The following is a 17,023-nucleotide window of genomic DNA, read 5'->3' as shown; positions in this document are numbered from 1 at the left end:
AAGTTATTCATGTATATTTGTCTTATCTAAAATATTATTGCCCCAACAAATCATCTTTTACTGCTTTGTTCGTTCACTGTTTACTTTTTCTTGGCCTTAAAAATATCATATTTTTATTCCAGCTATCTACCAAATTTAACTCCTTTTTGCGAACTCTAAAATTCCATTTAGCAAAAAATATTTCAGGAATTCTTTCCCTTTGAAATCAACTAAGCTTGTATTGAAGCATTTCAGTTTTTACTGCATTTGTTTTGCTTTAAATGTTTGAATTGTTGTTTCCATTTTTAATACACTTTACCATATGGCACCACACCCGGCAACCTCCTGACCCACTCAAGTGTTTAAAAATGCCAAGAAACGACTGTGTCATAAGCACACAGTGGCACAGTTGCGGTTAAGAAAATAGCACTACTTTGATGCTTTATGTTTGGAAAATATCAAAAATTATTATGTCTTAATAATTATATAATATGATTTAATGAGTGGTTTTAATTTATATTAAATGAGTCATTTTGTGTAATTTGTAATATTTTATTTAATAATTAAAGAAAGAAAAGGTAAGAAAATATAATTACCTTGATTTCATTTAATAATTAATGAAAAATATAAATATTTCACACAGTGGCACAGGTGCGGGTAAGGAGCAGTCAAGGAAATATAACTGCTTTGATTTTTTATGTTTGGAAATAAGTAAAATAATAGATGTCTTAAATTTAATCAATATTAAATTTAATTAATAATTAATTAATGTATATTTTAGTTATTTACCAGAAATATATAATATATAATTATTCTAACAATAAAATGTGTGCTTTTAATTAAATTTTTGAAAAATTAAAATCATGCAAAGATACCCCAAAGCTTGTGCTATTATTGTGGGCTCCATTGTGCTGGAGATTGAGAGACACGGAGGTAGCTGAATGAAATCAAAACGTTTCCTTGCTCTGATTTCCAGCTTCCGCATCCGGTCTGGAGCCGTTTTTGCAGATGTGTGTGTGCGTCGGGTGTGTGTGTGCGAAGCTCATAAACAAATTATACGCAAATTGACAGACTTCCGGCCATATGACCAGGCCATCAAGCAGTTTAGTCTTCGCTCCAGTCTCTTGGTTGACACAGCCCCATTTTCCCGGGGCACGTACTCTCCCCGGGATGTCCCGGGCGTGTGGCTGGGGGATTGGCTACCGGATTATATTGCATTGCACTGGACGGGGTGAATATTAACATAATTACAATAATGACTTGTTGCCTTGCCCTTCACTGGGTTATCCGGAATTTCGGTCACATTTCCATGCAGACAACCAGACAGTCAGTCATGCTGCGATGCAGATGCAAAGATGGAGCTGGCAACCCTGGCGGCCAGAGTCGCCATTCCCATTCCCACCGCAAATGCACAACAATGGCTTTCTGGCCATGTGCCGTTAAAATTCACAAACTGTAATTGATCACATTTGCGTTTGTCGTTTGATTTCATTGTCTTGTGCGTGAGACCAAGTCGGCACTGCCACCCCCTCCTGTCCGGTTTCCCATTTTCCCCACCCACTTTTCCCATTCGGGAGCCGCAGTTGATGGTCAGCGGCTGTTGTTGCCACTGGTTGGGGCTCATTCATTATGCAAACACCTCCACATGGCTATCTAAACGTGGCCATGTCCGCTGCGCTCTGCCACACTGAGAGAAAATGTGATGGCAAGGGGATTATTATTTTATGAAATGTGTAGAATTTTAAATATAAGAAAATGGTTTAATACAATGACAGCATTGATAAAAACTATAACTATTTAAATACTAAAAGATAACAAAATGTTGCGAATTTGGAAAATAATGAATAAGTGTGGTTAATTGTAATAAAGAAATTTAATGGCAATTTTTAGTACTTTAAGAAGAAAATAAACATTAAAATATACAAAAACAATTAATTAAATTTAGCTTTAGCTAACAGTATTTTTTCTCTCTGTACAGAGTTTGGAGCTACTGCCTTTTGCGATTAGTTGCCATTTAAACTGCTGTTACCGCCCCGCATCCTCCTCAGCTTCCCATTCGGAGTTCCATTTTGATTTCGAACCGTTTGGGGGTTTTTCCGGGTGCCTTTTTTGTCGGGGAGTGGGCCTCGTCAGTTGTGTCCGATGGCTGGCCGCCATAGCATTTTGATTTCCGCACTGCATCCGGCAGTTTTAATCCCCAGACAGCAGCGTTGTCCACTAGCTCTCAGTGCCCCTCAGTATGACCACCGCCATCGGTACTCTTCCAAAAAAAAAGGGAAAGAAAAAATCAAATTGTTTGAGTGCAAATGCAACAAGAAGAAGGGATTTTGTTCAACCACAAGTACAACTCTGGATTAGCTTGCATTTAATGGGCAGTGTTGGAAAGCGGTTTATTTCATTATAGCAGAACCTTTTTCAATACTGTTTACAGGAAAAAAAGGAATTTTATAATATAAGATTCGAATTTATTTATAAAAAAAGTGTATCAGGTCCTGGTATAAGTGGTTTTCATTTTTAAATATTTTATTGTATTTCTTCGAAAATATTATAAAATCTTAAATATTATTATGGAAAGATATAGTAGCTGATGTGTCTCTTTGCTATAGAGAACTGCGGTCACCAAAGCGAGGGAGTCAGGGAAAATGCGAACAGTTCACTATTTACCACACACGCAACGTGGGATCCGCTGCAGCGCGGTGGAGCTGGTGAGTGGGTGGTGGTGCGGAGGGTGATGCTCTATTGGCGGTGGCCATCGGTGATGCATGGCCATGGCCATGGCGCTGAAAATGCCCCTTTCCCTGATGTCCGCCGTCCGGTTGGGCCGCCCGTCCAGTGTCGCATTCATTGCCGTTCATTCGCTGCTGCCGTTCGTGGTTGCCCCACCACCCAGCCACACACCAGCACCCCCCAACCACCCCTCGGGATGATGCTTGCTGTTGTTGCATGTGGCTAACATGCAAGCTTAGGATTTGGAAAACAATTTCACTGTTAGTGGAATGTCAACGTCAGGTCTCGCTCTGCCAACGGCTACACCACTCCGACCCACTTCTCGCCCACCACCCACTCGGAATACCCTTCCCTTGTGCGCCTCGAGTCACCCACCACCCCCTTTTGATGGTCAGAAATTTTAGGCGCGATGCGTCGCACACATCACTAATTAGTGATGTGCAATAATCGTGCCAGTGCGTGTGGGGAAGGGCGGTGGGTGCAGTGGGTAGTTCCTACACACAGAAAAATAGTAGTTTCCCTCTTTTGAAAAAAAACCAAACCTTGTGCATTTGAAGTCGTAAGGAAGTTCATTTGATTATGAAGAAAATATTAAAAACTGCTTCTATCAAAGTTGTTTATTGGGAAATTAAATATAAAAAATATACCTTAATAATTGATAATTATAAAAATAAATAAAAACTTACACTAATTATAATTTATAAGTTATTTTCATAAAACGTATGTTACTTGTGGTGCCTGAAAAATACTTTGCCTTAAAAATTATTTAATTTATATGTCTTGTTTTATACAATTAAAAACAAATTATCATGCATTTTAATTGTTTTCTTGTTTTTTATGTTAACAAATTTTATTATTAATAATTCTTTCCTTCCATTATATGAAAAAATACATAAATAAAATTTTTTGTTATTTATTCATATGACAGCAAAACTTTTAATAATAACCAAATTATATATGCGGCTTTTTAGGCACTTGAAATTGAGTTGCAATTTTTTCCCGTGTACTTTAGCCCTGGGCGAGATTTCGTCGTTGGTTCGGTTCAAAAATTGCGACATTGTTAATCAACTGTGCGTGTCGCATAAGTTGCATTTGCTCTCGGTCGCCTGGTCGGAGTGGATTGCATGCGATTGCCATTGGGGGTTAAGGCGGGGCGGGGAAAAAGGGTTAAGACCGAGGGGGTGCGATTGGGCACTGGCTTGTGTGATTGGTTTCCATGCTCCAGAGGTCGAACCCCACTGACTCGACAGAACCGGGACCATCTAAGTGAGTGGAAAATTGCTGTGGGTCATCAAATAATGATATGCAGTGGGTTTTATACTTTTGGCCGGGTTCAAGGTCGTTCGATGGGGAAAAATATGATTTAAGGGTGGTAATTAAACCCCTAAATATGTGCATTATTTCAAGAACGGTTAAAGCAGCTTTTTCGAGGGCCATCAATGTTGGAACCTTTTTTTAAACTTGTAATTGCTAGCCACTTTTTATATCCCTTAACAGCATCAACCTCTCATATCTCTTTGCGGAATTTTAAGCTTTTAGCCCTGGATTTGCTCGATTTTTGTACTAGGTTTTAACGGCTTGCGAAAAAATAAAATGCAATCCGATGAGGAGTGCAAAGGTTATGGCGCAGGGGCGGCCATGGGGCTGCGGGGCAGTCGATATGGTTGCATTTAATTGACCAGAAAAACAGCAAAAGGGCCGCGGGGTCAGCCTAATTGAAATTTCATGTTGCAAAAGTAAGTGAGAACCGTCGGCAGCGGAGGAAATCGGGGGCAAGGCGTGGGGGCTGCTGCCATTTTCCGGGATTTGTAATCAAGTGGAGGAGAAAAACGCAAGTTGGGGCACGAAACCAGCAGATGGCAGTGGCAAGATGAGCCCCATAAAGAATCGCAGGCGAATTTAATGAGTTCAGTTCAACTCTTTAAATATGGCAAAGAAAAGGGGTGTACACAGGGCGTATGAGTAATCTCAATGAAATGTAATTAAGCTGAAAGAACTTATAAAAATATTTAAATATATTAAATGTATATAGGAAATTTTTAATGTATTAAATATTAGAAAAATTAAATCTTATGTGTAAGGTCAATAAATAAATTGTAAATTGTAAAAGGTCAAAAAGAAGATAAGTTGAGTGGGATTCCTTAGCTCATATACCATATTTACCTATTAAAAAGTTCTTATAAATACCCAGAAATAAATAAATCAAATGAAAAATATTAAAAATACCAACTGATTTCCAGAAAACCCAGTTCCCCTCGAACCAAATGTCAAAGTCTGTTGCCCCCTCGACAAGCATTACTTGTTCAATTAAACCAGAATTCGGTTAGATCTTTCGATCGTTCGACTAAATTCGAGTTTTTGCTTTCAGAAAGGGCCTCTGGAATGGAGCACATGGAGTACAATCGTCGCGATGCGCAGGCAGGAGGATTGGGCATGGGCGGTGGCGATGCGGACAACCTCATGCGGCGCACCACCGCACCTCGAGCACCACCGGTGGTGCGTCACCGGCGGACCGAGTCGCTGGCGGAGGAGCACAGCTCGCTGATGACCCTCGAGTCTGGCCAGGATGAGGGGGACAGTCCGAGCAGCAGTTGCCAGGGATCCGAGGTGGAAGCCTCATCCGCCTCCTCCTTGGACTCGCCGGGCAAATCCCCAGACCACAGTCGACCCAATCAGCTGGTGCGCTTCTGCCTGCGCCTGGGCTACAATGCCATCTTCTATCCCTACGAAATGGCCAAGGTGCTCATCCAACTGGGCCACGAGCCCATCCAGGCGCGGCCCTTCCACCTGCAGCTGCTGCACCGGCGGCCACGCCTCTTCCTGCCCGGCGTCCACCAGTATGTGCTGCACATCCAGCGCCTGGACGGCTATCTGGGGATGTATCGCGGCCTGACCGCTCGCCTGGCCGCCAGCACAGTGGACTACCTGCTGGGGGATCTCGTGCTGGCCCTGCTGCACTTTCATCCCTACAAGCGGGCTCCCAGGGAGGAGCCGAGCCTCAAGGAGTTCTCGTGGAACTTCGCCAGGGACAGCCTGCGCCTGGCCACCGCAGTGGTGCTGACGCAACCCTTCTACGTGGTCATGGTGCGCCAGATAGCCCAGTTTGTGGGCAGGGAGAGGATGTACGAGGGCCTCCTCGGCAGTCTGATGACCCTGATCAAGCAGGAGGGCTATGCTGGACTCTTTACGGGCATGGCGCCCCGTCTGCTGGGCGAGTGGAGCGTCCTGACCATCACCAGCCTGCTGGCGCACCTGTGCCTCCGCCTCATCCCGATGAGCCGCAGCCAGCAGCAGTACAACTCGGCGATTGTCCAGATGCTGGCCAGCCTGCTGGTGTACCCCATGGAGGTGACCTCCGCCTGCATGGCGGGCTCCGGGGCACCGCTGGCCGCCTGCGAGCCGCCCAGGATGCCGCTCTACAACCACTGGGCCGACTGCCTCACCGATCTCTACGCCCGCGGTGGCCACAACCGGGGCGCCATTCTCTTCTGGCGCACGGTGCCCAGGATCCAGTTGCTGCGCCATCAGGATGGTCACGTGGTGAGATCGGGCCAGTGATCAGCGGGAGAGAGGTGAGGGAACCGTCGGAGAGGAGAATACAGGTGGGAAGATTTGGGGAAAGATTCGAAAAAGCATATAGTAGAACCATCTGGAAATAGGGTTCGATCAGAATATAAACTGAAGAGATTAAAGAGCAAAGAAAACATATAGGAATATGATAGCATATAGCAAAGAAACTGGAGATTCAAGAAACAGAAGATTAAAGATTATGTACAACGAAGAAAGAGCTGAGAAGATTTTGACAAGAAGGAAAAGAAAGTCGAGAGTGAAGAAACGGAGACTGGAAAATGGAGAAATGTTCGATGGCGATACTTTCGATAGCAGGTCGAAAGAAAATTTTACGTTTGTAAGATGTGGTTCGGAATACTGTACGTAATAAATCCCAAGAAGGTATCTAATTTTTATAAAACAAATGGGGTTAAATGTCAGCCCAAACACCGACTTCTTAGGCCGCTGAAATGGTATTCAGATTTTGTTGAAAAATGCGATTTATCTATCCGGTTTATCAATAGTAACTCAGACAAATTAAGGCGTACGGCCAAAAGACCGACTGTTTCGGAAAGCTGGCTTAATTTGCTGTCGATCTGCATCATTTAAAGGAAAATTTATTTTTTGACCCAATTTTCCATTTTTTCTATGGGGTATACCTCAATTTTTTGAGTTTCAGATTTTAGTCAAAAAAGTAGATTTTGTTGTGGTTTTTTAGTCGTAGTTTAGCCAAATTAAGGCGTACGGCCAAAAGACCGACTGTTTCGGAAAGCTGGCTTAATTTGCTGTCGATCTGCATCATTTAAAGGAAAATTTATTTTTTGACCCAATTTTCCATTTTTTACTATGGGGTATACCTCAATTTTTTGAGTTTCAGATTTTAGTCAAAAAAGTAGATTTTGTTGTGGTTTTTTAGTCGTAGTTTAGCCAAATTAAGGCGTACGGCCAAAAGACCGACTGTTTCGGAAAGCTGGCTTAATTTGCTGTCGATCTGCATCATTTAAAGGAAAATTTATTTTTTGACCCAATTTTCCATTTTTTACTATGGGGTATACCTCAATTTTTTGAGTTTCAGATTTTAGTCAAAAAAGTAGATTTTGTTGTGGTTTTTTAGTCGTAGTTTAGCCAAATTAAGGCGTACGGCCAAAAGACCGACTGTTTCGGAAAGCTGGCTTAATTTGCTGTCGATCTGCATCATTTAAAGGAAAATTTATTTTTTGACCCAATTTTCCATTTTTTACTATGGGGTATACCTCAATTTTTTGAGTTTCAGATTTTAGTCAAAAAAGTAGATTTTGTTGTGGTTTTTTAGTCGTAGTTTAGCCAAATTAAGGCGTACGGCCAAAAGACCGACTGTTTCGGAAAGCTGGCTTAATTTGCTGTCGATCTGCATCATTTAAAGGAAAATTTATTTTTTGACCCAATTTTCCATTTTTTACTATGGGGTATACCTCAATTTTTTGAGTTTCAGATTTTAGTCAAAAAAGTAGATTTTGTTGTGGTTTTTTAGTCGTAGTTTAGCCAAATTAAGGCGTACGGCCAAAAGACCGACTGTTTCGGAAAGCTGGCTTAATTTGCTGTCGATCTGCATCATTTAAAGGAAAATTTATTTTTTGACCCAATTTTCCATTTTTTACTATGGGGTATACCTCAATTTTTTGAGTTTCAGATTTTAGTCAAAAAAGTAGATTTTGTTGTGGTTTTTTAGTCGTAGTTTAGCCAAATTAAGGCGTACGGCCAAAAGACCGACTGTTTCGGAAAGCTGGCTTAATTTGCTGTCGATCTGCATCATTTAAAGGAAAATTTATTTTTTGACCCAATTTTCCATTTTTTACTATGGGGTATACCTCAATTTTTTGAGTTTCAGATTTTAGTCAAAAAAGTAGATTTTGTTGTGGTTTTTTAGTCGTAGTTTAGCCAAATTAAGGCGTACGGCCAAAAGACCGACTGTTTCGGAAAGCTGGCTTAATTTGCTGTCGATCTGCATCAATTAAAGGAAAATTTATTTTTTGACCCAATTTTCCATTTTTTACTATGGGGTATACCTCAATTTTTTGAGTTTCAGATTTTAGTCAAAAAAGTAGATTTTGTTGTGGTTTTTTAATCGTAGTTTAGCCAAATTAAGGCGTACGGCCAAAAGACCGACTGTTTCGGAAAGCTGGCTTAATTTGCTGTCGATCTGCATCATTTAAAGGAAAATTTATTTTTTGACCCAATTTTCCATTTTTTACTATGGGGTATACCTCAATTTTTTGAGTTTCAGATTTTAGTCAAAAAAGTAGATTTTGTTGTGGTTTTTTAGTCGTAGTTTAGCCAAATTAAGGCGTACGGCCAAAAGACCGACTGTTTCGGAAAGCTGGCTTAATTTGCTGTCGATCTGCATCATTTAAAGGAAAATTTATTTTTTGACCCAATTTTCCATTTTTTACTATGGGGTATACCTCAATTTTTTGAGTTTCAGATTTTAGTCAAAAAAGTAGATTTTGTTGTGGTTTTTTAGTCGTAGTTTAGCCAAATTAAGGCGTACGGCCAAAAGACCGACTGTTTCGGAAAGCTGGCTTAATTTGCTGTCGATCTGCATCAATTAAAGGAAAATTTATTTTTTGACCCAATTTTCCATTTTTTACTATGGGGTATACCTCAATTTTTTGAGTTTCAGATTTTAGTCAAAAAAGTAGATTTTGTTGTGGTTTTTTAATCGTAGTTTAGCCAAATTAAGGCGTACGGCCAAAAGACCGACTGTTTCGGAAAGCTGGCTTAATTTGCTGTCGATCTGCATCATTTAAAGGAAAATTTATTTTTTGACCCAATTTTCCATTTTTTACTATGGGGTATACCTCAATTTTTTGAGTTTCAGATTTTAGTCAAAAAAGTAGATTTTGTTGTGGTTTTTTAGTCGTAGTTTAGCCAAATTAAGGCGTACGGCCAAAAGACCGACTGTTTCGGAAAGCTGGCTTAATTTGCTGTCGATCTGCATCATTTAAAGGAAAATTTATTTTTTGACCCAATTTTCCATTTTTTACTATGGGGTATACCTCAATTTTTTGAGTTTCAGATTTTAGTCAAAAAAGTAGATTTTGTTGTGGTTTTTTAGTCGTAGTTTAGCCAAATTAAGGCGTACGGCCAAAAGACCGACTGTTTCGGAAAGCTGGCTTAATTTGCTGTCGATCTGCATCAATTAAAGGAAAATTTATTTTTTGACCCAATTTTCCATTTTTTACTATGGGGTATACCTCAATTTTTTGAGTTTCAGATTTTAGTCAAAAAAGTAGATTTTGTTGTGGTTTTTTAATCGTAGTTTAGCCAAATTAAGGCGTACGGCCAAAAGACCGACTGTTTCGGAAAGCTGGCTTAATTTGCTGTCGATCTGCATCATTTAAAGGAAAATTTATTTTTTGACCCAATTTTCCATTTTTTACTATGGGGTATACCTCAATTTTTTGAGTTTCAGATTTTAGTCAAAAAAGTAGATTTTGTTGTGGTTTTTTAGTCGTAGTTTAGCCAAATTAAGGCGTACGGCCAAAAGACCGACTGTTTCGGAAAGCTGGCTTAATTTGCTGTCGATCTGCATCATTTAAAGGAAAATTTATTTTTTGACCCAATTTTCCATTTTTTACTATGGGGTATACCTCAATTTTTTGAGTTTCAGATTTTAGTCAAAAAAGTAGATTTTGTTGTGGTTTTTTAGTCGTGTTTAGCCAAATTAAGGCGTACGGCCAAAAGACCGACTGTTTCGGAAAGCTGGCTTAATTTGCTGTCGATCTGCATCATTTAAAGGAAAATTTATTTTTTGACCCATTTGTCCATTTCTTGCAATTTTTTAATCGTAGTTTATCCAATTTAAGCTCTATAGAAGGGGTTTTGACGGGAGTGTCGAATGTCTTATGCAAATGGATTATAAATTGTATTCCTTTATTTTCCGATAAATATAAGATCAATTCGATTATTGGGCTCGCAGGACAAGAGGTAATTCTTCGACTGAAATCGATCCCAGTGATTGATGTCTTATTTATTACAAAAGGAGTTTTAAATTGTGTGTTGTTGATTTAAGGTTTTATTTTTTTTTAACTTTCGAAAATACACTCCGAAAATCAGTCTACCGGAAGTTCCGGTGAATGTTTGTTAGTGTGTTGTAGGTGCTTTTGGACAGATCACTGGATATAAAAGGAGGTGGACCAGGACTCCAGGATGCAGTGCATCGAGAACCGTCCAGGATTTTATGTTATTTGAGTTCAATTAAATATTTGTAGTCACCACTTAAGGTAAACTTAAGCAACTTTCAATGTGAAAAATCAAACACTTTATATTTAACATGGAACATTCAACATAAAACATCTATCATAAAACATCCAACATAAAACATCCAACTAACAACTCAAGACATGTTAAATGTTGTAAAAATAACCTTAAATTATGCAATTATTAAGTAATATTTAAATTTTACAATGGCCACGTCATAGAAAATATTCATTTCAAATTAATTTCTTCTGTGGGTGCTTATAATTCCCAACTAGTTCTAGCTCATAATTAATGACCTATGGGCTATGGTCACTCCCAAAGTCAGTTGACCGGAAGTTTCGGTGAGTGATAGTGTGTGTGTTGGTGCCTTTGGACAGATCACTGGAAATATGGAGGAGGAACTGCACTCCAGGATGCAGTGCATCCAGGTATGAAGCGACTTTCAATGTGAAAAATCTATTGATCTATAATCAACATGTAACATTAAACATATAACGTGAAAAATTAAATATATAACATAAGACATATAACATGAAACATATAACATGCAACATACAACATACAACTTATCTTAAGTAATTAGTTGAATGTTAAGTATTAAGTTGGAATTTTTTACGTTGAAAGTTTCATGTCACATGTCAATTATAAGTTTATGTTGTATATAAATTATGTTGAATCTTACAATAGGCCACGTCATTGATAATGCTAATAACACATTGATCTCTTCTTCTAGTTCTAGGTTAAAAATGGATGCTATGGTCATCGAAAAGCCAGTTGACCGGAAGTTCCAGCGAATGATTGTGTGTGTGTTGGTACTTTTGGACAGATCACTGGATGTGTATGGATAAAAATGGAGCTTTTGTTATGTTTGCTGGATATATATATACATATATATATGGAAAAGTCGTTGTTCAAGACTCCAGAGCATGGAAATCTTCTTCAGGTATGTACCTTAGTCAATTAAATATTTTTAGTTACCCCTTAAGCTAAACGAAGTATTTTAAATCCGAAAACATATAAACATTTTAGTTAAAAATCATTAAATATATTTACTCAATTTTTTTTTTGTAAGATAGAGTGTCTCTGTGAAACGCTGCCGAGTTGTTGCCATATTAATCATGTTGCCCCAAGACCTGTGCAAAAAAGTCGGTGCGTACTTATCGGACAATTAAAAGTATGATTAATTCAATATTAATTGATTATGAAAAGCATATATGTACACAAATATATGTTATAGATTATATTCTCTGGCGAGCCAATATAGAAAACTAATCTGTCAGCATTCACAAAAATCTTCCTTCTATTTTAAAGTGTATATAAGTTATATATAATACATTTAGCTTAAGATGTGTATTAGTAGTAGATTTTAATATTAAGTGTATATCTTATAGATGTTTTAAGAACTGGGGATCAGCAAAAGAAGGAACCAGGGTGAGAAATTTTCGGCTTGCCGAAATAAGGTTCCATTCTTGTCAAACATTAAAAAATGCGATTTCCAACATTAATAGCACAGCTTTTTCCAGAAACTGAATCTGACTAATTCGCATTTTTTTAGGGGCAAAAAATTCAAGGTACAAAATTTATAATGTTAATACCAGATTTTTGCAAAAAAAAAAAAAAAACATTTTTCTCTGGTTTTTCAATCGCAGCTCAGCCAAATCAAGGCGTACAGCTGAAAGACCGACTGTTTTGGAAAGCTGGCTCGATCTGTAAAATGAAAAATTTTTTTTGACCCATTTTTTTTTGCATTAATTCATAATTGTTCGGGTTTCAGATGTTCCAAAAAAAAACATTTTTCTTGCGGTTTTTCAATCGTAGTTTATCCAATTTAAGAAGTACAGCCAAAAGACCGATTTCTTTGGAAAGCTGGCTTAGTTTGGGCGATGTTAACACTTTGTTGGCCCTTTTGAGCCACTGACATGCAGCCATCACAAAGTTGTTTACGTGATTTCCAGATAATCATCAACATATTCTGTGCAGTGAGAGAAATACAAGCAAAACAATATTTTAAAATATACAAAAGAGCAAAGAAGAATCGAAGAACTGATAGATAGTTTCTACTCAGCTAACCAACTTCAAAATAAATAATATAAAATTGAAATAAGCGGGCACAAAAAACCAATTAAGGGCAGTTTACAAAACTAAATCGAAATAAATTTCCTTTTCGATCTAGTAGCCAGGTAATGCATCAAGTTAGCCTTGATATAAACTGTCAAATCGAAATTCGATTTGGATTTGGACCTAAGGGCCAGATTCCCAAATAATTTCAGTTTCGTTTTCGGGCTCAACGACGACACACCTCCGAGTTCTAAATATTTATTTCGGCAAGTAAAAACTGGTTTTCCTTTTCATTTCATTTAACAATATTTGTTTTGTACACTCCGGTCTAACAAAGTGGAAATTATTTATTTTCAGAAATGTGAACCACAAAATGTACCTGTAGAATAGCCCCAGGATGTTAAGAGAAGAGTCCCCTGTAATACAGACCTACACACGAAGTAATTGTAACCAGAATGACACAGAAATAAGTATAACGACTTTGAGCCACAACGTTAAAATGGAAGAACAAAATCGAACAGGAACAGGACTATCGCCAGCTACCCTCTCAAAATTATATCACACTTAAGGACCCGAGTAGGTATTCTATTTAAAAGAAGTAAGATTTACTAATCCCAGAACTAACTCTTCCTTTAGATAATTTTTACATGCCCTTAACATGAAAGCTTCCAGAAGTAGGACCACTCTTATTATCCTGAGGATGAGGTTGGTACTGAGACTTGGAAATTCAGGGATCAACTTTAATAAACCCCTTTGCAGCTATTCCAGGTATCCACACATAATTGGGGGCTGTGCGATTTAGGACCTGCGAATAAATATTGAACTATGCATCGAATTATTTTATGGTACCTGCGAAGTCCAGAAGTACACCTGGTATTTTTAAACGTCTATATTTAAACAAAAGTCGTCTATGAAGACGACGTTATTGTACTGCCACACAACATTTTACGTGAACCATATCGCCGCAAATGGAATACCCTATATATCAAATGCTGTACAGACGTCCACCTAGTTAAAATAAATATGTATACCACAAAAAGATTGTTCTAGAAGTTAAGAATAGTTATATTATATTCTTAAAAAGTTTATACAATTTAAAGTTCAACTGTTCACACCAACTGCAACTGTTGAGCCAGACAATTTTGGCCTACGAAAAGGGTTCAGATGGCAAGGTATGGGGATGCTTGGCAGAAGAAAAGGCCTTGGTTGCGTTGTAGATTTGCACAGCCCTTGTTGTTTCGCATTCATGAGCTTGTAAATCAGCAGGCCGCTCTTTATCCGCCTCTTTTCACTGGAGCTGCTGCCCCTGGAGTTTCAGCAAATGTCAGCAGAGATTAAGCGACCGAAATCCGTGCAGAATGGAACTACTAACCAAGGCCGGGACACATGTACAACACACTATGTGCTCCTTGACCCCCGACCCCCGACCCCCATACATATGTACCGTACATCTGTATGTACAGACGGGGGCGCACACCCACACAATGGGGCGTAACTGGCAGATGCACGTAATGAAAATATCAAAAATCTACAACGAAAAGTGCCAACAGGATTTCAGTGGCCAGTGGCGTGCGGCGAGGGCGACAAAGGGACGGCTCAGACACAATTCAGTTTTGGTTCATTTGAATGCGACACATTTGCGGGCCACACTTCGGTGGGCAGAGGGTAGCACTTGAATGTCACAGGAGCTTGAAGCCAGACTCTGAATATAGTAATCATTTGGCAACCATATTCTGCACATACCAATAAATACACAATACTAGGAGAAAGTTCCCCTTAAATATGGGTATTTTAAATTTTAGATAAATAAAATTGAAAGGGATTTATTTAAATTTCATATTTATATTTTATTATATTTTATATAGTATTCGTTTTTAAAGACATAGAAAATATTTTGTATACTGATCCATTATGATGAATTTTCAATGCAAAAGACTCCGAATTCTGGATAGGAAAAACCGAATGCTAAGGAAAATTGGAATTTCTTAACTGCATTTAGGGTAAAGGTATTAAAGGCATTTAATTTTAAAGAAATCGAAAATATTATATTATATATTGATCTATTTCAATAATTTTTTAGTATAAAGATTTCCAAATTCCGGATAGGAAAGTTTGAACACCAAATGCTAGGGAGAAGTCTTTATTAAAAGTTTAAATTGTAGTAAAATTGAAAGGAACAGGAATTACTTTAAATATAATATATATATTTATTTATAATTATTATATTTATATGTTATTATTTTCATAATTATTTTGTGTTCTACATATTTAGGTATTTATTTTTAAAGACAACGAAAATATTACTTTATATATAGATCTATTATGATAATTTTTCAAGTATCTCCGAATTCGGGATAGGAAAGCTCAAAAACCCTTTTCGATTTATTTATTTCCCAAGATCTAAACATATCAAAAAAAGGTTTTTGACAGCCCACAGGGTATCCCCCAGTCCGTACCCTTCCCCATCGATTTGGTAAATGCCAGTTATGCTCGGTTGTTGCCATTGCGAGTTGGTCAGATTCATTTGGGCCAGAGAAATCAAGAGTCAAAAGTTGGACCTCCTCCATCTTCCATAAACGTTGCGAAATTACTAGTTATTACTCGGCAGTGTGTGTGCCTGGGTGTGTGGCTTTGGGTGTTCATGTGACTGTGCTGTGGGTCCAAGTCGTATCGTCTTAATAACCAAAAAATGCCATCAGCCGTCAGGCTTTGCAGGACGAGGACGACGACGAGCACGAGGACTACGTGTCCTGCTGCCAGGCTGATTCCTTGATTCCTGCAACATTCACGCATGCCTGCATATACAAAATATGTACATCTGGACTTATATATATACCTCCATTCGATACATATATGCAGGTCCTCATGCGAGTCCGGGCAACTGTTGAGCAGCACACGAATCTGTTGTTACTGTCGCCTGGCAAAATGCAATTAGACTAACGATGCAACACAATTTTGTCTTCAGCTTCATAAAGATGCGATGACTGGGATAAAGCGGGCGGCGCTGGGGGCGGCCAGTTGACAGAGTCAGTTGGTCAGTCGAGAGGCGAGGGGTTCCAGAAGGTTACTGGGAAAAGCCTGGTAGGTAAGGGGATTTTTTGATATATTTTTGGTGATTTTGTCATAAGAAGAAAAATGAAATGTTTACTTTAAAAAATCGTAGAAAATATTAGTTTTGACACACGGGCATTTTTCAAAAAAATAATATATTTTATGCTGTTTAAAAATATTTAGTAAAAGTTAAAAAAAAATGTTTAAAAAATGTTAAAGCATATTTGAAATAATTTTCCCTAATACCAAATGTCCTGTGTGTGTTTTCAGAGATTTTTAACTTTAAAAAAATTAATGAAATTTAGTATGGTTTTACAGTGATTTTTTACTTCAAAAAAAGGTTAGAAATGTACATTTTGAACTGGAGGCATTGCTAAAAAAATACCTAATACAATGGGAATGTGTATAGTTTTTCTTTTCCTGTTTGAAGCCATAATAAACCACATTTTTTTCAGAATTCCAGAAGTCTTCGACCCACTTTCGCACATCTTGACAAAGTCTCAGGCTCAACAATTTCGTGTTTCAATTTTTGTCCATCTGTGCGGCTGTGTGTGCAGCGGAAATGCTCTACAAAGTCATGCATTTCCATGGATAACTCGGGGCTTTGTCTTGGCCTCGACTGGCAGAGCTGCTGGTTTCTGGGCCCAAAACTAATTGCCCTGCGTTCGGGCTTAATTAACTTTAATATCGAGTCCATTATCAGGTCAATTATGAATTATTATTGGAATCAGATCAAATTAAAGCCACAGCTGTATCCGTTTCAAAAAGCGATATGAATATATACGGACGGTGCTCCAAGGGCGGGACTAGCAAAGTTGCTGAATGAATGTCATAATTAACACAAGCCACTAAATGCATGTGTGTGGTTCTAGGCTTTTTTTGTCCTCATTGGTAGCAAATGTAATAATAATAATATCAATGGCCAGCTGCATTCCACCCAATGAAATCTCTTTGAAATGTTCACCATGTTTTGAACAGAAGAATATTAAATCTAGTGTGCCTTAAGTGATTTGAGCGATTTTTTTTGGGCTTTTCTAGGAAGTATTTCAAAATTATTAGATTGTTTATTACAAGTTGATATTCAAGTTTATAAATCATATGTATACGGGTAACAACAATTTCTGATTTTATTATATTTAAGACTATTTAAGGTATATCTTTGGGATTTTCTGTAAAGTATTTAGTAACTATAAGATACTTTAGCAAGTTAATTATTATATTTTAAAACTTATATTACATTTTAAAATTTTCAACAGGCAACACTTTCTGACTTAACAATATTGAAATCTATTTAAGGGATAACCTTGGGATTTTCTAGAAATATAATATTATTATATTAATATTCCAGTTTAAAAATCATATTGTATTGAAGGATTTTGTGCATAAAATCTCGCACAACACTCTCCGATTTAATAATATT

At 38.0% G+C, this 17,023-nt stretch overlaps 1 protein-coding gene and 1 long non-coding RNA gene across 2 annotated transcripts in view; both read left to right on the top strand.

Annotated features, from left to right (window-relative positions):
* Positions 1-13,593, top strand: part of LOC127010493 (uncharacterized) — a 48,932-nt gene extending 35,339 nt beyond the window's left edge. Inside the window, exons 3-5 of the long non-coding RNA XR_007763234.1 lie at positions 12,910-13,128; positions 13,189-13,257; positions 13,312-13,593. This is a non-coding gene — a long non-coding RNA (uncharacterized LOC127010493). The remainder of the gene's footprint in view (positions 1-12,909; positions 13,129-13,188; positions 13,258-13,311) is intronic.
* Positions 4,986-6,661, top strand: LOC108028861 (mitochondrial carrier homolog 2). The gene has a single exon (XM_017100850.3). The coding sequence runs from the start codon at positions 5,089-5,091 to the stop codon at positions 6,262-6,264; it is 1,176 nt and encodes a 391-aa protein (XP_016956339.1). The 5' UTR covers positions 4,986-5,088; the 3' UTR covers positions 6,265-6,661.
* Positions 13,594-17,023: the final 3,430 nt, after the last annotated feature.

This window comes from Drosophila biarmipes, chromosome X (genome assembly GCF_025231255.1).
Source record: "Drosophila biarmipes strain raj3 chromosome X, RU_DBia_V1.1, whole genome shotgun sequence".
Classification (NCBI taxonomy): domain Eukaryota; kingdom Metazoa; phylum Arthropoda; class Insecta; order Diptera; family Drosophilidae; genus Drosophila; species Drosophila biarmipes.
Note: the sequence above shows the minus strand (reverse complement) of the source record. Positions and strands in the feature narration are given on the sequence as shown.